At 46.0% G+C, this 21,943-nt stretch overlaps 1 protein-coding gene across 3 annotated transcripts in view; it reads left to right on the forward strand.

The window, feature by feature from the left end:
* CMTM7 (CKLF like MARVEL transmembrane domain containing 7) overlaps positions 1–12,676 on the forward strand; it is a 53,378-nt gene extending 40,702 nt beyond the window's left edge. The window contains exons 2-5 of one of the 3 annotated variants that reach the window (XM_063115024.1): positions 1,590–1,763; positions 6,875–6,973; positions 9,661–9,742; positions 12,117–12,676. In XM_063115024.1, coding sequence (XP_062971094.1) covers positions 1,590–1,763; positions 6,875–6,973; positions 9,661–9,742; positions 12,117–12,130 — 369 coding nt within the window. In that variant the 3' untranslated portion in view covers positions 12,131–12,676. The remainder of the gene's footprint in view (positions 1–1,589; positions 1,764–6,874; positions 6,974–9,660; positions 9,743–12,116) is intronic. The other 2 variants (XM_063115025.1, XM_063115026.1) reach the window with 2 other exon arrangements.
* Positions 12,677–21,943: the final 9,267 nt, after the last annotated feature.

The raw sequence follows: 21,943 nt of genomic DNA on the forward strand, positions 1-21,943 counted from the left end.
TGTCCTAAATTAGTTGTGCTTTTAAAATAGATCCGAAGATTTTACATACATTTAACACCTGTGTGTTATTGGTTTGTTCCCTGCATGAAGCAGACAAGGTTTTATTCTCTTTGTCTTCACAAAAACCTAGAATCTTCTTTCCCCTCATCCAATCTACTCTCCATTAGTATTCATATGTTGCTAATAATATTTATCAGACCTGTTAATTCAATAATAGGTTGTTAATTCATTAATTCTGCACATTCATTCATTCATCCAACAGTACCACTTAGTGATCTGGTGGGGAGCAAGCACCGCCCCTTAACCAGGATTCCCACAGGTTTGATAACACATCCGTCTTTCTCAGCTTGTTTTATGGTGAGGGCTCACATTTTGGGGAGGCAGAATGGCATCTGATGTGGATGAACATGGTCCTTAGAGTCAGACAGACCTGGATTCAAATTCCAACTTAAAAGCTGGGTAGTCTTGGACTAATTATGGAACCCATGTGCCTCAGTTTCCCCATATGAACTTGGGGATACCCTGAGTGTACATTTCACCAGCTAAATTACAGCTCCCTCTCTTCCAGGTGACTGTCTCACATCTCTCCTCAAACTGCCCTCAAATACTACCCCCCTTCACTCTCACCTGACAGCCTGCTCCCCATTTCACTGGGGAGGCAGAAGTGAGCAAGAGAACTTCAAATTCCTACTGCCCCTGCGTCTCTGCCCAGAGACTCTGCCTTCCTTCCAGTACTGCAGAAGAGCCATCTCAGTTCTCTGTTAGGTCAAGCCCTCTGCTTGTGCACCAGATGCTGCCTTCTCTAGGATGTCCCTTCAGCATCTAGCCCCATCTTTCCTGACCTTTGGCTAGTCAAGGTCAAGCCCTTCATCAGCTATCCTTGGATACCTCCCCAGTCACTTGCTGGAGTATTTACAGTGACTGATGCAGATGGGACATAATCAAACATTTGGTGTTACAAAATAAAATGGTTTGCTGCAAGACACAATGGTTCAGGAAAAACAACAACAACATGGGGATGGTTTCGTCTACCTGTCAGAGTTCTGCAAGGCCTCAGTGAGATCTTGTATGTCAGATATCAGTAGATGGCAACTTATTATCTGCCGACTGATAGGTTGTAATATCTGAATTGCCATCTTTGTAGGTAAAAAAAGGTAAAATATTGGGAACTTCAAACAGTTCAAACTATATGTAAACCAAGATCATGCTGAATGCTATTTGCTCTGTGGAAGTCCAGCAAAAAAATGAAATGGTTCTGCTTTGTTCTTTTCCTACAGTCCTGCCTCCTCTCTGAGGAGACATCCTGCTGGCACGGTAGAACAGACTTCAGAGAAGACAAAGTCGGTCTCTGACATCATCAGCTTTCACAACCAGCATTTATTTTAAAAAGCTTGTACTACATGAAATCACACTCTGCCAGCCTTTCAGCCAATTTGTGTGGAAATAACCTGAATTGTAGCAGTTCCTCAATTTGAGCCTGCCAGGGGGCCGTTTGGTTGGTTTGCTGTTGCTCGTTCCCTGGTTGCCTGTCTTGGGCAGGCGCCTGTCTTGGGCAGGCACCTCTCTGACGTCTCTGTGTTACGTCTCAGGTCACTCTGCTGATTGCCTTCATCTGCGTGCGGAGCTCTGTGTGGATCGACTACAGTGCCTACAGCTACTTTGAAGTGGTCACCATTTGCGACTTGATAATGATCCTCGCCTTTTACCTGGTCCACCTCTTCCGCTTCTACCGCGTGCTCACCTGTATCAGCTGGCCCCTGTCGGTAAGAGAGTGGCCTGGCCCTGGTCTCAGCATGCAGAAGTCAGGGTATTAGCTGGCACGTTGAGACCCAGCAGAGGCCTTCCCACCTGCCCATTCTACCTCTTTATCCTTTGCTGCTTCAGCTCTGAACCTACCACTATTTGGTGGACATCTCTGCCTGATGTCCTACTGGTTTCTAAAACTCACTTTACAGCTACAAGAAGGCTGTGACTCTCACCTCAGGGTTTCTCTTGTCATGTGAGAGGGAATGGGCAGTGTGTGTGTGAGCTGGGAGCAACTGATCAAGATGATGGATATTTATATTCTTGGGAGGGCTGAATGATGAGATTTGTTGGCTAAAATGGACTGGCAGGGGCTGAGGAGACAAATCAGAAGTTACCAAGTTTTTTCTTCCCGCTATATTATTTTTTTTAAAAGCTTTATTAATATATAGTTCACATGCCACGCCATTCTCCCATTTAAAGTGTACGACTCAGTGGAGTTGGTGTATCTCCAGAGTTGTGCAACCATCGCCACAGTCAATTTTAGAACATTTTTATCATCTCAAAGAGAAATTCCATACCCTTTGGCTATCACCTCCCCACCTCTCATCCCCTTCAGCCCTTAGCAACCACTAATCTTCTTTCTGTCTCTAAAATTTACTATTCTGGATATTTCATGTAAGTGGAATCATATATGCAGGCTTTTATAACATGCTTGTTTTAGTTAGCAGAATGTTTTTATGGTTCGTCCATGTTGTAGCATGTATCAATACTTTATTTCTTTTTGTAACCAAATATTCCATTGTATGGATATACAACATTTTGTTTTTCATTCATCATCAGTGGACATTTCGGTTGTTTTTACATTTTGGCTATTATAAATAATGCTGTTATGAGCATTCACATGCAAGTTTTTTGTGTGGACATGTATTCATTTTTCTTGGGTATATACCTAAGAGTGAAATTGCTGGGTCGTGTGGTAACTTTATGTTTAAATGTTTGAGGAACTTCCAGACTATATGCCAAGTGCACCATTTTATATTCCCACCAGCAGTGTATAAGGGTTCCAGTTTCTCCACATCCTAGCCAGTGCTTGTTATTTTCTGACTTTCTGATTCTAGCCATTCCAGTGACTGTGAAATGGTACCTCATGTGGTTTTGATTTGCATTTTTTTTGACTAATCACATCAGTCATCTTTTCATGTGCTTTTTGGCTATTTGTATATTTTCTATGAAGAAATGTCTATCCAAATCCTTTGCCCATTTTTTTTTTTTAAGATGACCAGTAAGGGGATCTTAACCCTTGGCTTGGTGTTGTCAGCACCACGCTCAACCATTGAGCAAACCAGTCATCTCTATATAGGATCCGAACCCGTGGCCTTGGTATCCTTTGCCCATTTTTAAATTAGGTTGTCTTTTTATTGAGTTGTAAGCATTCTTTCTATATTCTAGATAAAAGTGCTTATCAGATGTATGATTTGCAAATATTTTCTACCATTCTATTTGTTGTTTTTCACTTCCTTGATGGTGTCCTGTAAAGCACAAATTTTTAATCTTGACAAATCCAATTCATCTATTTTTTCTTGTTTTGCTCCTGTTTTTGATATTATATCTAAGAAGCCACTGCCAAATCCAAGATCAGGAAGACTTACCTCTATATTTCCTTCTAAGAATTTTATAGTTTTAGCTCTTACATTTAGGTCTTTGGTTCATTCTGAGTTAATTTTTGCATATGGTATGAGGTAAGGGTTCAAATTCATTCTTTTGCAAGTTGTCCTCACACCATATGTTGAACAGATTTTCTTTCCCCCATTTAATGGTCTTGGCACCCTGGTCAAAAATCAATTGACTGTAAATACATAGATTTATTTCTGGACTGTCAATTCTATTCCATTGATCTATATGTATATCTTTATGACACTACCACACTGTCTTGATTAGTGTAGCTTTGTAGTAAGTTGTGAAATTAGGATATGTGAGTCCTCCCAATTTGTTCGTTTTCACGATTGTTTTGGATCATTGTAATTTCATATGAATTTTAAAATCAGCTTTTTAATTTTTACCAAAAAAAATCAACTAGGATTCTGGTAAGAATTGTGTTGAATCCATAGTTCAATTTGAGGATATTGGCATGCTAGTAGTACCAAGTCTGATGATCCATGAGCATGGAAGGTTTTTCCATTTATTTAGATCTTCTTTCATTTCTTTCAACAGTATTTTGTAGTTTTTAGAGTATATGTTTTGCAGTTTTTTTGTTAAACTTGTCTTTAAGTATTTTATTCTTTTTGATGCTATTTCAAGTGGAATTTTAAAATTTTCCTTCTTAATTTCATTTTCAGATTGTTCAATGCAAGTCTGTAGGAATACAATTAATTTTTGTATATTGATTTGTATCAATATACAAATAACTTCTTTCTTTCCAATTTGGATGCCTTTTGTTTCATTGTCTTGCCTTTTACAAGAAGTTAGTTGAATAAATTAGTTGAATGTTGAATAAAAATGGCAAGAGCAGATGTCATTATCCTTTTCCTTATCTTAGGAAAAAAGCATTCCATCTTTCATTATTAAATATGTTAGATATGAATTTTTTGTAGATGCCCTTTATCAGATTTAGAAAGTTTCCTTTCAGTCCTACATTAAGTGTTTTTATTATGAGAGAGTGTCAAACTTTGTCAAATGCTTTTTCTATGTCTATTAATATGATCATGTGAGGTTTTACCCATTTATTCTATTAATATGGTGTATTATTTTGATGTTTTTATATGTTGAACCAACCTTGCATTCCTGGGATGAACTTCATTTTGGTCATGATCTGTTATCCATTTTATATTTTTTTAGTGGATTCAGTTTGTTAGTATTCTGTTCAGAAATGTTATATTCAAAAGAGAAGTTTGTCTGTAGTTCTCTTATGATACCTGTCTGGTTTTGGTATAAGGATAATACTGGCCTCATAGAATAATTTGAGAAGTGTTTCTTTCTCTTTTATTTTTTGAAAGAATTTGTGCAGAATTGGTATTCTTTAAATGTTTGGTAGAAATCAGCAGTGAAGCCATCTGGGCCTGGGCTTTTCTTGTGGGTAATTTTTTTATTATTAATTTAAACTCTACTTTTGTAGGTCTATTCAGATTGTGTTATTTCTGCTTGAGTCAATTTCAATAGTACATGTTTCTAGGAATTTGTCTATTTCATCTAAGTTATTTAATTTATTGGCATGCAGTTTTTCACTGCATGAACAAATTGGGGTATTGAAGTCTCCAGCTATTATTTTTAAATTTTCTACTTCTTCCTTCGTGTCTTTTAGCTTTTGTTTCATGTATTTTGGCTCTCTTATGAGGTACATACACAGTTATAACTGTTACAGCTTCCTGGCAAATTCACCTTTTTCATTATTATAAAATGTCCCTTTTACCTCTATTTAAGATTTCTTTCTGTTATCGTCTACTTTGTCTAAGACTAGTATAGCCACTCTGGCTTTCTTTTGGATGTTGTTTGCATGAAATACCTTTATCTTTGCATATAAAGGATGTCTCTTATAGACAGCATAGAGTTATATCTTTTTAAAATCCAGTCTGACAACCTCTGACTCTTGGTAAGATTATTTAATCATTCACATATAACATCATTACCCCCTATGATATTTTGAGAGAAATTTCTGTTACTAATTTCTAAGGCCCCTTTCAAAGTTATGGCACCTTTCTCCTTCTTATGAGAACAAGGACCTCTGGGCTTCCCTGATGCTGATACTGAATAAGCAAAGGAAAGAATAAAGGCCAGAGAACAAGGACTAAGAGTAGACTGAGTGGGCAATGAATATTGGAAAGATAGGCTCAGCCACATATTTTTGGCTGAGTACTATTTAGGTACCTTCCAGCTGAGATTCTCAGTTGGTTGCTCTGTTCCATATCATCTCCTCTTCCTTTATAGGTGAGAATCTTGAGGTAGGGAACTTCCAATTATGAATCTGCTCTTTAGTAAAAGGCTCTGTGGTCTACCTTTTGATATTTCTTTCTAGTCTCTGTGGGAGAAATCAAGGTGTTTGATTTTGTACAGCTTTGAGAGAAGCTGCAGCTTAAAAATGGAATGCTTTTCCAAAATGTATTAGCTGCTTGCCCTAATGTGCAGAACTTCGTGAGGGAATAATTTCTAAATTGACATTGAAGACAGCTGAAAATGGGTGCACTCTGGATTCAGACTGAATACTATAAAAGGCTCCAAGCCCAGTTCTCCTCTGATCTGATTAATGGGTAGGAGGAAGGGTGAGGTGGAAGCATTCTCATGCTGTTAAATGAAAGGTTCAGTCCCATCCAAAGCCTGCAAAGATGTTATTTTAATCATGGGGAGTGAACAGGGTGGAAATGGACAGCCCATGGTCCAGGCAAGAAGCAGAGGTGGAGGCAGTCCTGCCAGTAGACTCATTGGCCGAACTTGGCTGGAGGCCACACTTCTGGAGAGAAGAGAAGAGGGAACCACAAAATGGAGACAAGGAGAACCTGGGAGGGAGGAAGCCAGCTGCCACCACACACCCACAGGCATGTCACAGAAGTGCTACTGACCTCATCCTAGGCTTGGACTTCAAGTCCAAGAGATCCCCAGGAATGACTCCTCTCAAGTCCACACTTGGGGCTGACAGAGTGGGCAGACACCTGGTCAGCTGCACAGAGCCAGCACATTCCCAGAACTTTCTCTGAAGCAGAAGAGAAGGGTGCACATCTCTTTAAAGGGCTTTGCTTCTCAGAGCTGGAGCTTCATTTCGACTTTCCAGCCTGGGAATTGCAAGAAGCTCCTTTGCTTTTTGGAAGCTTTTGCTCGAGGTCAAGGTACTGTCTACAGATTGTTCTCAGGAGTGGAGCCGTCCATGGTGGATACCTCTGCTCTCATGAGAGGCTTCCTCTCTCTCTGTCCCCGTCTCTTCCTGCCTGCCCGGCATCATCCCTTTCTTGCATGGCCTCTTCCTGGCTGCCTTCTGCACTTGTTGCTGTGAGCTGCACTGCTCCTCCTGCTGGGGTGTTGCAAGGGAGAAGAGGAAGTGGTCCTCTCTCCCCTTCTTTTCATCCCTTCTGATGCCTGGCTGCAGTCTAAGCTCCAGGAGTGGACCTCCCTACCCACTTCTTTGCTTTGTTTTTGCCCCCAGGAACTTCTGCACTATTTAATCGGTACGCTGCTCCTCCTAATCGCCTCCATCGTGGCAGCCTCCAAGAGTTACAGCCAGAGCGGACTGGTAGCCGGAGCGGTGAGGACCTTCTTGAGGGCCTTTAGGAATGAATTCATACTTCAGATGCTCAGCTTCTTCCTGATGGGGGGCAGAGAAGGGGTTGGTTTTGGGGCCTTTCTTTTACGGTATCAATACCTACTTTGATCCAACCAGCAGCTGTCTCCAAAGAGCCTAAAACTTGGGCTCACAGCAGAGGGTCTCAGAAGGTGGACTGTCAGGGCTGTTGGCAAATTCAGAGGGCCCCAGCAGCCCAGGCCTCTCTCTCTTAGTATTTTAACTGGGGGGCAAGTGGGTTTTAATTCATGTGCCCACTCTGATCATGTGCCCGTGGCTGCCTCAACACTCTGCGGAGAAAGATTTGGGGGGCCTCTCTTGGGCCCAGAGGGAAGGGTACTGTGATCATTTAGTGATACCTGCCATGAGTCCAAGCTTTGCCATTGTTTATTTTTAACAGTATTAAAGGACAGGAAATAATACTTCTATACTTTTCAGAAGTGAAAGTCGATCCATCTGATAGCTGTGAATAGAAGTAGATGGAAATATACAGAAATACAATGCTGTGGGAGATCTATACATGTATACATATGTATATACATACATTTGTGTATATATTATTTTTTAAAGATTGGTAGATTCCTGTCATCTGGTTTCTGATTTAGCTGACTATTTCAGTTCAGTAGCCTGTGGGCTAAGACTGATTTGCTTCACTGATGAGCAGGAAAGATTTTGAAAATGAGTTTTAAGAGAAGCTCTGTGTGCGACATTCACTGTCTCATAATTACACACATTACCAAAATTCTCCAGATTTTGGCCTGGGAGTTGGTTGGCTCCTGGAATTTCACCAAAGAATGGAGTCTGTCCTCCAAAGGCCAGCATGGGAGCATAACGTCACTGCAGAGGGTGGCCAGGTCTCCAAATACTGATGCCCTGTGTGCATCTCCCGCAGCCCACCCCCTACCCCTCATGCAGTCTCGGAAGAGAGGGTGGTTGCCACCTGCTCCACCCCAGCGCAGGCTGCGGGCAGAGGCACAGAGGAAATTGGTGCCCGCTGTGTTGCAGGGCCCATGTGGGGAGGTTCCCGCTGGGTTTTATAATCCAGGCTTCATATAACCTTGCTAGCTCTGGAGTCCCAGTAGCTAACATTTATCATACACTGTCTTTGTACTTAGGACCAAACCTTGGCCTTGGGGAAACAAAAAGGAATTTAAAAAATATGGTCCCTGTTTTATGAGAAAGTGGTAATCTAGCTTAGAAGGCGAGGACAAGGCACATGAAACAATTAACAAACAAGTCATTGTTGTCTAGAATAGCATTACGTAGCGATATAATAAACTGTTCAATTATGCAGTGCAGACAGTTGGAGACCAGGATGGTATATAATGTGCTGATTGTGTAGAACAATGAGAGGCCAGGACAGGCTCTAATAGGCTAATTATGTAGTGCAGACAATTGGTACAAAAGGAGCCAAGCAAAGGGAACTCAGGGAAGAACTGGGTGTGGGCTGGTGGGGCAGCTGTTTGTGTAAACCAGCAATTGGGTGTGAAAAGAAAATCTGACCTTGTTGAAAATCCTACCCTTCTGCCGTGCTGCTTGTAAGCCATAGCTCTTGGAAGTCAGCTGGTGATTTCAGCCGTGCACTAGTGGTGGTACAGTGAACCTGAGGCCTTTGTTTGGGTCTGAGAACAGCTGGGCGATAGTATAGCAAGGCATGGACCCTGGCACCTGACTCCCTGGGCTCAGATCCCACAGCTGGCTCTTGCTCACTGTGTAGTGACCTCTTGTTCCTCCGTTACTTCCTCCGTTACTTTACTTAAGTGTAAAATGGGGGGTGTGTAATTTAGCAGCCAGTTCACAGAGGTGTGAGGGTTAGAGGAATCAACAGACCTAAAGGGCTTACAACCCTGGCAGATATGTAGTAAGTGCTCAATAAGTTCTAGCCGCTGTAGCTGCCAGTGCTGTTTCAAGTAAGGAAAATGGCTCCAGGCTTCAAATTTCCAGGGACAGCCCAGCTGGGGCCTGTTTCTTCCGCAGCTGTTTGCTTGTCCTCACTCAAGGCCCTTATCCCCTCCAGGCACCCTGTCCCTCTGCTGCAGGTGAGGCAAGGGGCTGGGCTAGGTCTGCTTTCTTCACGCTTGATGGACCCTAAGAAAGGAAAAGGATGCTGCCTCATCTTATTTTACTGTAATGTTATTTAAATATGTGCAAACATAAAACTAGCTATAAAGGCCCCGCCTTCTGGCTCTTACACGGCTGTAAAGCCAGAACACAACAGAAAGCCATTGCAGATGAAATGCAAACAGTGCCACCATGCCAGTAAAACACATTTGAACGTTAAAAAATTTTAAACCCAAATTAAAACTTACAGTTCCACCTTTTTCTTCTTTATTAGTCCAGGGTAATGAAAGTCCGGTGGCTTGGCCCTAAACCTGGGTGTTGAAATTGCCTGAGTGGGAGTTGTGGAGTCCTACAGGCCTGGCTGCCAGCCTGACCCAGGCCCAACCTCAGCAGCCTGGGGCCAGGGCCTGAGCCTCTCTGAGCTTCATCTCTGCATCTAAGTAGGGACGAGGTGTTTGGGTCACAGGATTTCCCATGCTCCCTTCATGCCATAGATGGTATAGGGAACAAGCAGAGATGGGAAACAGACAGGATGGCCCAAGTGGTTGGCCCCAGGGCTGTGAACTTCCTCTCATCTCTCTCCACTGCAGATCTTTGGTTTCGTGGCCACCTTCCTCTGCATGGCAAGCATATGGCTGTCCTACAAGATCTCGTGTATAACCCAGTCGACAGGTGAGTCCCAGTTATCTGTACACAGAGCATCTCTGGAAGTCCCCTCTGTGAGGAGCAGGGGGACAGCTTGTTCTTGATGTCAACAATAGGGGATGACCCCATGCTGAGGAGGCCATGTCCCAGGGGGACTCAGAAGTGGTGTGAGGTCACGGGACAGCAGAAGGGAAGAGGGAGTCTAAGGACCTCTGCTTGCCACATGCCCAGGGATGCCCTAACATTTCAACCTCTGATGGCATAGCCTTTTCTTCAGAAAGTCTAATGACAAGCATAGAGTTTTTAGAAAATACAGATAAGGGGCCGAGCCCGTGGCGCACTCGGTAGAGTGCGGCGCGCTGGGAGCGCGGTGACGCTCCCGCCGCGGGTTCGGATCCTATATAGGAATGACCGGTGCACTCACTGGCTGAGTGCCGGTCACGAAAAACGACAAAAAAAAAAAAAAAAAAAAAGAAAATACAGATAAGAAAAAAATTTTTTAATAAAACCATCTGTTGCCACACTACATAGAAATAGCACCTGAGTGTCTATCCTTCCAGTATTTCCTCTTCAGAAATATTTACACATGTTGCTTTTATTAAAAGGATCAGACTTTATGTGCCACTTTGTAACCTGCTTTTTTTTCCCCCTGCTTAGCTATCTATCAAACATTTTCCTGACATCATTAGGAATTCCTCTGCATCCTTCTTGATGGCTCCTTGATGTTGCATTAACTCTGTTGCATGACTGCGCCATAGTTTGTTTAACTTGTGTCCTATTCAAGGGCAATACTGGTTTTTGGGGGGTTTTCTTGCAGCTGGCCAGTACAGGAATCTGAACCCCTGAACTTGGTGTTATATAACACCGGCTGCACTAACAGGCCAACCCTTTTTCCTCAAAAAAAATTATTTGTTACTAAACAGTACTGTAATAAACATCCTTGCAAATAAATTCCTATATACATCCCTGACATTTTTTATTTTTAGAATAAATTCTTAAAAGTAGAATTGCTCCAAGTTTGAAACAACCTTCCTTTCTGTGTTCCTTTTCTCTTAAAAAGCACATACTTCTAGAAATATCAAAGCATGTACATTATGTAGTTGGAGTTGCTGCAGAAAGATGGTCATGGCAGAGTTTTAACCTCCTTTCAGCCATCACTGACAAGAAGTTAGCAGGAGGTTCAGTGAAAACAGCCAGGCATAGAAGCCCACATAGTGTGGGTGTTCATAAGGGATGTCCAGAATAGGCAAATCCACAAAGACAGAAAGTAGATCAGTGGTTGTCTGGGGTTTGGGGGAGGAAGGATTCTGGGGTAACTGCTAATAACAGGGTTTCCTTTTTTTTTTTTTTTTTTTTTGGCAGCTGGCCAGTACAGGGATCCAAACCCTTGACCTTAGTGTTATAACACTGTTCTAACCAACTGAGCTAACTAGCCAGTCCAGGGGTTTCTTTTTGAGGTAGAGAAAATGTTCTAAAATTGTGATGGTTGCACAATTCTGTGAATATGATGAGGGTACTTCAAAAAGTTTATGGAGGGCTGGCTGGTTAGCTCAGTTGGTCAAAGCGTGATGCACTGCTGGTAACACCAAGGTCCAGGATTCGATCCCTATACCCACCTGCCCCCACCCCCCCCAAAAAAAGAAAGCTCATGGAAAGATTCATATTATCCTTAAATTCTATTTTTCCACAAACTTGGAAGCATCTCATATACTGAAAACCCTTGAACTGTACACTTTGCTGGGTAAATTCTATGGTCTGTGAATTATATTCCAGCCGTGTAAGAAAAAAAAAATGATTAAAAAAAAAGTGGAGGATGTGAAAATAAAGAAGTTAATAGGTAATGTCTAAAGGTAAAAAATCTACAAATATTGGTACAAATATATTAAAATTATGAAGGCATTGTCAAAAGAAACAACTAACGGAGTGAGAGTGGGGCTGGCGGGTCAGCTCAGTTGGTCACAGTGTGGTGCTGACAACACCGAGGTTCAGGATTCAACCCTGTCCTGGCCAGCCACCAAAAAAATTAAAAAATAAAGGAGTGAAAGAGGTTACCCCTGAGGAATAACAGTGAGATAGGGACGAGCAGGGATAGGAGTCCCCTCTGCACTATTTATTCATTTTTAAAATTTAGAAATATATTTTATCTTTTTTTTGGCTGCTGGCCGGTGTGGGGATCCAAACCTGTGACCTGGGTGTCATATAAGGCTGTGCTCTAACCAACTGAGCTAACTGGCCAGCCCTAGAAAATATTTTAAAAGCGTGGAATAATTCCACTGAAAGTCAGTGCTTGGTGCAGGAAAGAAGTGCGCTAAGCACAACTTGGGGCCAGGCCTTTGGCGCGTGGCCTCCAGGTGGGCTCTGTCCCTGGCAGCTGCCCTGACTTTGCCATTTCCTTCCCAAGATGCAGCTGTGTGAAGAGGCCGTAGCCTCCAGGCCCCTCCAGAGGCTCTGACGGAAGCAGAGCCCAGCAGACGGAGGACCATTGACCCCAGGCAAGGCTTCTGGACCTGTGTTCCTGTGCCAAAGTCCTGCTCAGGCGGGTGGGCACCAGGAAGGGGCCTCCACCTGCCTCCTGTTCTTTGAAGAAGCCGGTTCCCTGAGCTCCTGAGCTGGCCGGACCGGGGGCTTCTTTCTCCTTGGAGAACATTGCTCCCCTCCTGGGAAAGGAAAGCAGTCTCAAGGGAAATCTGGTCTCTTCCTTCCTGCCTTCTGAACCATCTCAGGTACTGATGACCCCATTTAACACAACAGGGGTCTCTGACTACTTCTGCCCCATGTTCCTCCGCGGGAGTGAAGCTGCCTTAAATCCTCTTATTAAATAAAACCACCTCCTTATTTATCTAGCTTGGCATTCTGTTCTTAAAGATGCCCTCTCCTTACAATGAGGTGTGCCTCTGCCTCTGCCTCTGCCTCTGCCACCATTGTGTGTGTGTGTTTGTGTGTTTTTAATAAAATATTGACTTGGCCAATTGCAGAAGGATTTATTATTGAACTAGAAGTCTGTAAAACTAGGCCTGAAACAGTCTCCATTCAAGCTCGTGTCTGGCACATTGTCCTGTGCTCTGTGTATACACTTTGACTAGGAGTCAAAAGCTGCTTCTGTTTTTCTCTCCACCTTGAGCAGTGGTAATAGGGTTGAGTTTTAGGTAACATGTTCAGTTTTTAATTTGTATTTATGTCCTTCTCCTGCAATATCAACTTGCTCATTTTGGAAGGAGCTTTGCAGGAAGCTAAGGGTTGTGTTTACACTATGACAACTCACCTTCTTATCCTAAATTTGCTGCTTCCCTGGTCATGGGCTGCTCAGTTGGCTAAAAACAGGAAGGGGGAGCAGAACAAATGTTTGCCGGGCAGCCTGTTTGTGAGGACATAGTTGAAGCAAGTCCCGTGCTTCTGGGCAGGTTATAGGACCACCTTTTGAGAGATGAGGAAATCAAGGCTCCCTTCCCGAGGCACAGGGCAAGCCAGCAGCAGGGAGCTGGGCTGGAATCCAGGTCTGCCTGACTCCCAGCCCCATCCTTTCCAATGCATGTGTCACTGAAACGCAGGCAGCCCCTTGGACTGCTCTCGTTGATGCTGGTCAGCTCAGGACAATGTGATCTGTCTGGGATTATCTAAGGATATGGGATTATTTGTGATGTGTCTGGGGCCTGGTGCTGCTGATGGGAGGGTCTCTCGCATCTCAGCCGGGCTGAAGCAGGAACCTGGCTGAGCAGCCCTGGGTTGTTGGTCAGCTCCTTAGGAGCAGCCTTGGCTGAGGAGTGCACTGTCCAGGTGAGACAGTGGGGCCTGGAACTCCCTGTCTGTGCAGTGACAAGGGGGCCTCCCCAAGCAGTGAGGAGCCAGGTTGGATCATTTGGGTCTCCCCAGAAGGACCAAGGTGGGTAGGGAAAGTCAGATGGGGTAGCAGCAGAAGCCAGGGTCTACTCAGTAAGGAAGAAAAGCCCAGACCTGGGTGACTCCTTCACAGACAAGGAGCAGCACCCCGTTTGTCAAATGACTTGGGCCGAGGAGGCAGCTTCTTGAACCAAGAGTTGGGGTGGGAGATGGGGGTGGGAGGGGCAGCTGCTTGGGGGTTTCCATGGCCTCCCAATAAACTGTCAGATAAGCCATCCCTTCTCTTAAGTGGCTACACCCCTGCACCAGGGATTAAACGTTTAAGCAGACAGAGCCAAGGGTGGTGGGAAGAAAACCAGGCTGGCCGTCGGAAGACCTGGGTTTGGGCCCCAGCTCTGCCATTTACTAGCCCCATGACATTGCTTGGACAATCTCCCAGAGCCTCAGTTCCTTATTTGTATGCTGGAGAGAATAAGCCCATCCCACCTGCCTTGTGCCCTTCCTGGAATTCAGTGACATAGCAAGGTGCTTAACAGTTATCGTTGTTAATTCCCAAGGAGGTACCAGAACAAGAAATGAGCAGGTTAATGTTGCAGAAGTGATTGACTTTGGGAGGGGGCAGGTAGGGGCTGGGCTGCTGAAAACATCTTTACTTTAACTTTCCTAGATCTTAAACTCTTTAAAGTGTGGATTAGGAGGTCAGAGGCAGTTTTCAGCAGGACACCAGGACCCACTGTGGACACAGGGCAGTGATGAAACACTTGTGGGCAACTAGGCAGGAAACAGCCACAGCAACGGGCTGTGAGCTGCGTCACGGTGGTTATCCCCTGCCAGAGGCCTGCTGGCTCCCTGCTGACCTGGTGAAGCATGGTGGCTGTTCACTTTCAAGGTGTGGCAGTGATTTCCATTTTCGTCTGCTCCTCGAGTTCTTTTAGCCCCATATGCTCCCCAGCCACTCAGGGACATTCTGGAACAGAGCTAGCCCCTTGGAGTCCTCGTCATCTTGGCAACCTCTGCACATAGCTGGCTCTCAGTTGACAGCTGAGGATGCTGTTGACTGTAGGGAGGAGACCTGGAGGTTTCCCAGTGGTGACTCACAACCCCAGGGAGTGAATATCTAAGCCAGTGTGGCAGTGCCATTCAGCCACCCCCATGGAGGACCAGCCTCTAAGTCAGGTGGTAATTTGTCACAATGCACAAGCCCTGGGAGAGCTGACCAAGCTCCCTCCAAGAAACTGAGATGCAGTAGTTCTGGGTTGGGAGCCAGGAATCTTCTAAGACTTTCCCACAGAGTGGTCCAGCCACATGGACAGCTGGCTGGAAATGCAGGCTCCCAGGCCCCATGAAGACCGACTCAAGCAGAATTGTCTGCACTCTGCAGAACTGTAACCAAGTCCTCAGTGGCCTGTGTGCACTTCAACGTTTGTGAAGCACTGTGGGAATCAACAGTGTCCTAGGGTGGGTGCAAATCTGAAGCTGAGAAAGGAGATGAGAAATGGTGTCAGTTGGCAGGTGTCTGAAGTAAAACCTGCTTTCTGTTGCTGGGGCCACAGCTACAGTAGGAGAAAGACTCCTTTTAAGAAGCACCTCTACTGCCTTCTGTCTTGGCATTTTCTTTTTTTTTTTTTTTTTTTCTTTTTCGTGACCGGCACTCAGCCAGTGAGTGCACCGGCCATTCCTATATAGGATCCGAACCCGCGGCCGCTGGGAGCGTCGCCGCGCTCCCAGCGCCGCACCCTCCCGAGTGCGCCACAGGCTCGGCCCTGTCTTGGCATTTTCAAACCTCTTGACTTTTCCCATGTTCTGGCTTCAGCCCCCAGAGGTCCCTGCTCCAGTGTGCCCTGTGGGGAAGCCAGAGCCAGGGCAGGGTGGGGAGCAGCACCGCCTGAGATGAAGACGAGCCAAAGAGTCTGGGGCCTGGGGCGAGTCATATATAACCGCACCCCTGGCCCCAGGGCACAGGGGAGAACCTAACCAGCTCCACTCTAAGAGGCCAGATGTCACTGAGCTTTGTGAACTAGGAGAGAGCTCATTGTTGGGAGGGTAAGTGCTCCTGCTGCCCCAGGCAGGAATGGCCACTGACGTGAAGGGGCCACTTGCTACCTGGGGCCCACCAGGTTTGTGTGCCCCACTGGAGGTGAGAAGAGGAAAGGATGCAGAAGATACTGGCCTCTCAAGATTTGCATATTTTCAAAGTAAAATGATATTAGGGTGGAAGCCAGTACTGCTCACACAAGACAAAAAGCAGTAATCAAATGCAATGTGGGCAGCCATAAAAAAGAAGCAAGTTCTGACACATGCCACAACATGGATGAACCTTGACGACATCATGATAAGTGAAATGACCAGACATGAAAGGATACATACTGTATGATTCCACTTATGTGAGGTACCTAGAGTAGTCAAATTCACAGAGACAGAAAGCAGAGTGGTGGTTGCCAGGGGATGAGAGGAGGGGGAGTGGGGAGCTGGTGTTTAATGAGCACAGTTTTGGTTTGGGAAGATGAAAGTGTTCCAGAGGTGGATGACGGTGGCGGTTGCACAAGTGTAAATGTACTTAGTGACACTGAACTGTGCACCCAAAAATGGTTAGGATGGTAAATTTTGTTACTTCAAAAAGTTCATGGAAAGATCCATATTATCTTTTAATTCTATTTTTCTGCGAACTTTTTGAAGTACACTGTATGTGTATCTTACCACGATTTTTTAAAAAAGCAATACAGGATCTTCTGTCTAGGCACTTCAGTATCTGATAGAGCAAAAATTACACCCAACCCAAAGCAGCAAAACACATCCCATCAAAGGCCAGCACCATATTCTAACAGCTGAGCATTATGGGTCCTGAAGGACTCAAGCTGTGGGATGTTTGTCTTTTCTAAACCAGGCCTTCTCGGGGAGCTGCTCAACCTGGGGCAGTGCTCTTTTGTAACCCAGACTCTACTCGCCACCCCAGCTCCCAGAACAGTTGCCACCATACAGGTCCAAGAGAAGACGGGAGGGGAGGGAGGCAGAGGCCAAGGACCAGGAGCCGTGCCTGGCCCACTGTGGCAACCCGAGGCACTGGGAGATGATGCCACAGCTGGTTTGCCCACACCCGCCACCACAAGCAACCAGTTCCGTGGCCAGCAGAGCCTCCCTCAGCCTGGCCTAGCCCTTGGGGAGAAAGGGATGGAAGGTGGAGTGTGGCCACAGGTGTTCTCTCACCACCCACGAGACTGACAGACTGCCGCCCTGCGAGGCTCTGGAAGGTGGCGTCTGTGTTCTCTATAGTGGTGTGGGCTGTGGCTATAGCACTGCCCCTGTCTTTGAAGGCCTGTGAGGGAGCACACTTACCTGGAGGTACTGGTGTTATAGCAGGGGAGGGCCAAGGAGAAAGCCCAGTGGAAGTGAGGTTAGTGATGGTGCTGGGATTTGAGCCCAGGCCTGGCCGTCTCTGGGGCCTAACCGGTGACCACCTCACCTGGGGCCTATGGGCTGGCAGGGCAAGGCTGGAATCAGCCTGTACCAACTGGCTTCCTTCCCACACACTCGGCCCTGATGCCTCCAGACAGGCCCAGAGGAGGAAACAAGTGTGTTCCTGAGGGGATCCCCGGCCTGAGGCACCCCTTGTATTGCAGCTGGCCGTGTGCTGGTGGCCTCTTTTCTAGACGTGTTAACAGTTACGCTGAGCCCTCAGCCAGGCCACTAAAAGGGCCCAAGGTAGAGGAAGACAGAGACCCAGAGCTGGCCCATTCTCAGGAACACATACCTCCCAAGCCTTTTTTAGCAGAAAAGCAAACTTCTGTTGCCATGGAAACACAGCAGGTCTTGGGGCCCTCCTCAGCAACCACCACTTCCCCACTTTGTGGTGGTTTTTGCATCCTGTGAACTCTCAGAGGTGCTTCTGGGGTCTCATAGATCTCTGATTCTATGTATAAATACATGTCAACACCTTAAAACGCACACTCTCCAGTCATCAGTAGCAAACGACATTGGGGACCCCTGGGCTCTATGCCTCCTTTACTAGAAGGCTACCCACAGGTATGAGCCAAGCTGCTGAAACAACCGCTACCACCTCTTGGACAAGCCCGGATTTCTCCAACGGCACAACCAAGACAGCCCCAGCACAAATCCGGAGATGAAGCTACAGCTACAATAATCTCCTTACTCCAAATTGTGGGCTTTTCAGATTAATCCCAGTAAAGTCCCAGTTCTTAACAGACTGACTTTATAATAAGTAAATGTTATAAATGTAAATTAATAGTTGATAGTCATGCCACATTTCCTGTTTTATACAATGGAGATTCATGTATGACTTGGATTGAAAAAGGGGATTTCTCTGCTTAAAAAAAGTTTGGAACAGCTGAGATGGAGCTGTAAGGCTGTGGCTGGGCACCAGTGCATGGACGGGACAGCTGCCCCCAGGTTGGAGCTGGGGGACACTCAGAGGGACTCCCTCATGAAGACCTCCTAAGAACACCTCATGCCCCCAGGCCTCGTAAGGAGATTGAGACAACTGATGGGTTGGTATATAGAAAACGAAAAATTAAAAAAAAATTAAAAAGGCCACACACAGAGATGGGGGGCAGGGGAAGGAAATGGTACCCAAAGCGTGCAACCTGGCTCAGATCTGAATAGTGATAACAGCCAGAATGGTCTCACTGAGTATCCATCTGACCAAAACTGGCCAAACGTCATCAGCTGGACAGGGGTGCATGTGGAGGGGCAGCTGGCCCAGTGCAGCCAGCGGCCCCATGGGACCCAGAAAAACAGAAATCTGGATGTTCAGGCTAAACATTTCCTTATCTTTCAATGTTGCCAACTAAACTTTGTAAAAATTCAGTTCAGGCCACATAAAGCCTGTCTGGGAGCTCGATGCAGCCAGTGGGCCCCCAGTTTGCGTCGCCGCCCGGGATGGAGCTCAAGCCCGTGCCTCAGGTCTTGGGGGGAAGTTGGGGAAGTCGGGCAGGACACCAGGGCTGAGGCCGGAGGGCGCCTAGGCCTAGCTGCTACTGGCAGCTGCTTCCCCCCGAAACCTTGGGCAGCGCGCGGGGCGGAGGCCCTCCCCTGGGAGCCCCCAGGGTCCCCTTGCCAACAGCTGCACCTACTTGCTACCCTGCCACTCCTCCCAGCTGGGCGCAGCTCTCCTGTTGCAAAAACAAAACCCTTAGGCGCAAGCGGCAGCCCAAGGCCGCGCGGTGCACCCACCGCTAGCCGTGCCTGCCCTCTGGCGGCCAGCGGGGAGCACCGCCGCTCCGTCCCTTGCGGAGAGTAGTGCCTCTGGAAAACCAAGGTCATCCGAATCCAGGGCTCACAGCAGAAGCGCCAACTTGCACATTTTATTTGGATCTCAAGTGCATAGATTAACCATAATCCTGGGTTCATAACACACTCTTTGATCACTGGTCCGTGCATGGCCTCCTTCCTCTCTTCCTATTACTTTTTTGTAATGTAGTCAGCACTGAAGCTAGAATCATGACAATATCCTAACATTTAACTGTATAATAATGCTTCTCCATCTCACCTTCCCTACCTCTCCCCTCCCAAGGTAACCTCCTGAATCCCCTATTCATCACATATTTGCTTCTCTTATTATATAGTTCTATTGTAGCTGTATCTATTACCATAAAACTGCATATTATTACGATAAGTTTATAATTAAATGAAAAGGATGCCACACAGTATGTAGTCTTCGGGTACTTTATTCACTTACCATTATGCAACATTTTACATCCTCTTGACCTCACCTATCTTTTGATCCAGCCACCACTACAGTGCCAGCTCTGCAAGGGCTCTAACCATTTCAAGCCAGTGTAACCTGATAGCTGTGCTTCAGGCCACCATTTACACCTCTCAGCTGTCACCTTGGAGCTCTCCTGTGGATGCCGCCCTGGGACCCACTCAGCACCCACATATGTGCAACCTTCAAGTACAAGGGAGTTTGTGTGGTAGCGTTGGCCAATGGGACACAGGCATCGGTGGATACATTCTTCCTTCTCCTCTCCTGGGACAGACTGTCCTGAGGCACATTTTATACAATCCATGGGATAGAGCAAGCTATCACACAGTGGTGGCCAACTCAGTGACGCATCCTCCTATCCTTGTACTGGCTCGCTGACCTTCCAGGTTCACCCTTGACAAGAATGGTTCAGCCACCTACACGGATACAAGCTGAACGTGTGGTGCCTGCACTGAGGGTGCCTTACTCGGAGGTGGCCTTGAAAGAAATACTCCCAATGGGCAAAGCTCTAGGCAGTGCATTTGATCATCCACTTTGGTGGAAGAAGTGGCCCAAGAAAAAATATGCAGACTCAGGGGACGGTGAATGTCTTGGCTGATTGGTCAGGGGACTAGAAAGAGAAAGACCTCTAGGCCCCAGACTGGAGTGAGGCAGAAAGTCTTCAGCCACTAAAATTCTCAAAGCAAGTCATTTGAACAAGAGGTGGATTTCCTACAAAATGGAAAAAACCCTGAGTAGTGAGGCCGGAAAAAATGTAATCCAGAAAAAACCCTGCACCTATGCATATGCTTTATGACTAAAAGCCAGAGGACTGAGAATTCAAGGGCCAGGCAGAGCTAGGGACTGTAAGGACACTCAGAACAGCAAATGAGTTGATGGAGAAAACCTGGAGTGGATTTCACAGCTTCTGTGAAGCAAAGACTTAAGTCTGAGCTGATACAACTCAGACTATGGCAAATTACAGTAGACGGACATTAGATATGGGATTGGGTCCCCAGATTGACTCCCACCCATGAGGAAGCCCTAAATATTCCTAAACTTACTAGATACTAGTTGTGGTTTTGTGAGGTTTCTTTTTTTTTTCTTTTGGCCTGGATTGTGCTTGCTGCTCTTTTGCAGAACCTGCTCCCTGGGAACATTTATTGTGACCCTCTGTTGGTAGCTCATATAAGGGTCAGCCAGATGCGTAGCCAAGGATGGTGTTTACCCATTAAGCTCACCAAGCATAACAACTGAAACAACGCCTCTTCCTGGGAGAAGGAGTACTTGGGCTCACACAAGGTTTTTGTACAGACGGGGGCTACACAAGGCTTCCTTTAAGTTAAACATCCCTGTCTGGCCAATGGATGCTAGGAACTTTACTGTGGACTATGGAAGCTTAAACAAGAATGTGGTCACCTTTGTTTCCACAGTGCCTGACATCATAAATGTAAATGAATTGTTGCTGCCATCATATCTGGTACTTGGTTTGCAGTCTACAATATTGCTAATACTTTATTTTTCAGAGGGCTGGGGGGAAAATCAGCTTGCTTTCACCTGGCACAGCATACAGTACACTTTTATTGCCCTCAATTCTTCAGTGATATAGCATCAGTGGGTTGGGCAAACCTAGTACAATGTGAACTGTTGGTGGATGTGCAGGCATTTCCTAATGGCTGCACAGAGGAAGCTGCTTTCGCTGCACGACATGCCACCCAAGCACAGCTAATGAAAGACAGATGGGCCCTGAATGAGGACAAAATCCAAGTGCACTGCCTTCCAAGTGACCCTCTTGGGAGCTGTACCACAGCTCAAAGAGATACTTCACGATCAAATAAGGACAAATTTTGTCATAGCCACCAATCAAAAAAGTGACCCCACAGCAAAATCGGCTGTATTGGATATAGGCTATTGTACACAAAACATCCCAAACCTAAGAATATTCTTACAGCCTGCACCCCAAGTCATCAGATACGTGGTCACATTTGAGTGAGGGCCCTAAGAACAAACAATCTGAGAAGCTGACCATGCAGCAGTGTAAGCAGCCCTGCCCCAGAGCCTCTGTTTCCTTCAGACCTCAAGTCCCTACAAGTTTCTGTGACTACTGCATTGATGATTAGGGCCTTTGACAAAGCAAACTCCTCCAGTTCTGGGTCTCTGAGGTTTTGAATTGGAGGACTTCCTCCTGCTTCTGAGAGGCAACTGCTAGCATTACTGAGCCCTCATCAAAAGTCTTCAACTTGAAACTCTCATCCTGCAATTTTGAACTAAATTCCATAGGTGGGGTAAGCTCCAGAAAGTCCCAACATGAGAAAATGGATCTTCCCATGACCCGGCCTCTTAGGCTTTAGCCATCTTCACAGACAGGGGGTTGGCCACCCATTAGACAGAGACAGTGTCTTCCCTACTGTTCTGCCCAAACTGCTGGTTAATGAAGGTCTCACCTACAAAGTAAACCACCTAACAAGAAAGCATCACCTATGAAAAAGCCCACCCACCTCTGCGGTGAGAAGGTCCTTTGGAATGTCAGTCAGCCAGGGATGGCAAATAGCTGACGGTCCACAGCGATGGACACTCCCTGCAGTGGGCTGAACTTCAGATGGGATTTCTCACCACAGAGTGCACTGCCCCAAGATTTACTCAACAATATCTCATGGGCTGTCACTAATGGCCCAGCGGTAAGGTCAGATCTT

Source organism: Cynocephalus volans, chromosome 11, assembly GCF_027409185.1.
Source record: "Cynocephalus volans isolate mCynVol1 chromosome 11, mCynVol1.pri, whole genome shotgun sequence".
Classification (NCBI taxonomy): Eukaryota; Metazoa; Chordata; class Mammalia; order Dermoptera; family Cynocephalidae; genus Cynocephalus; species Cynocephalus volans.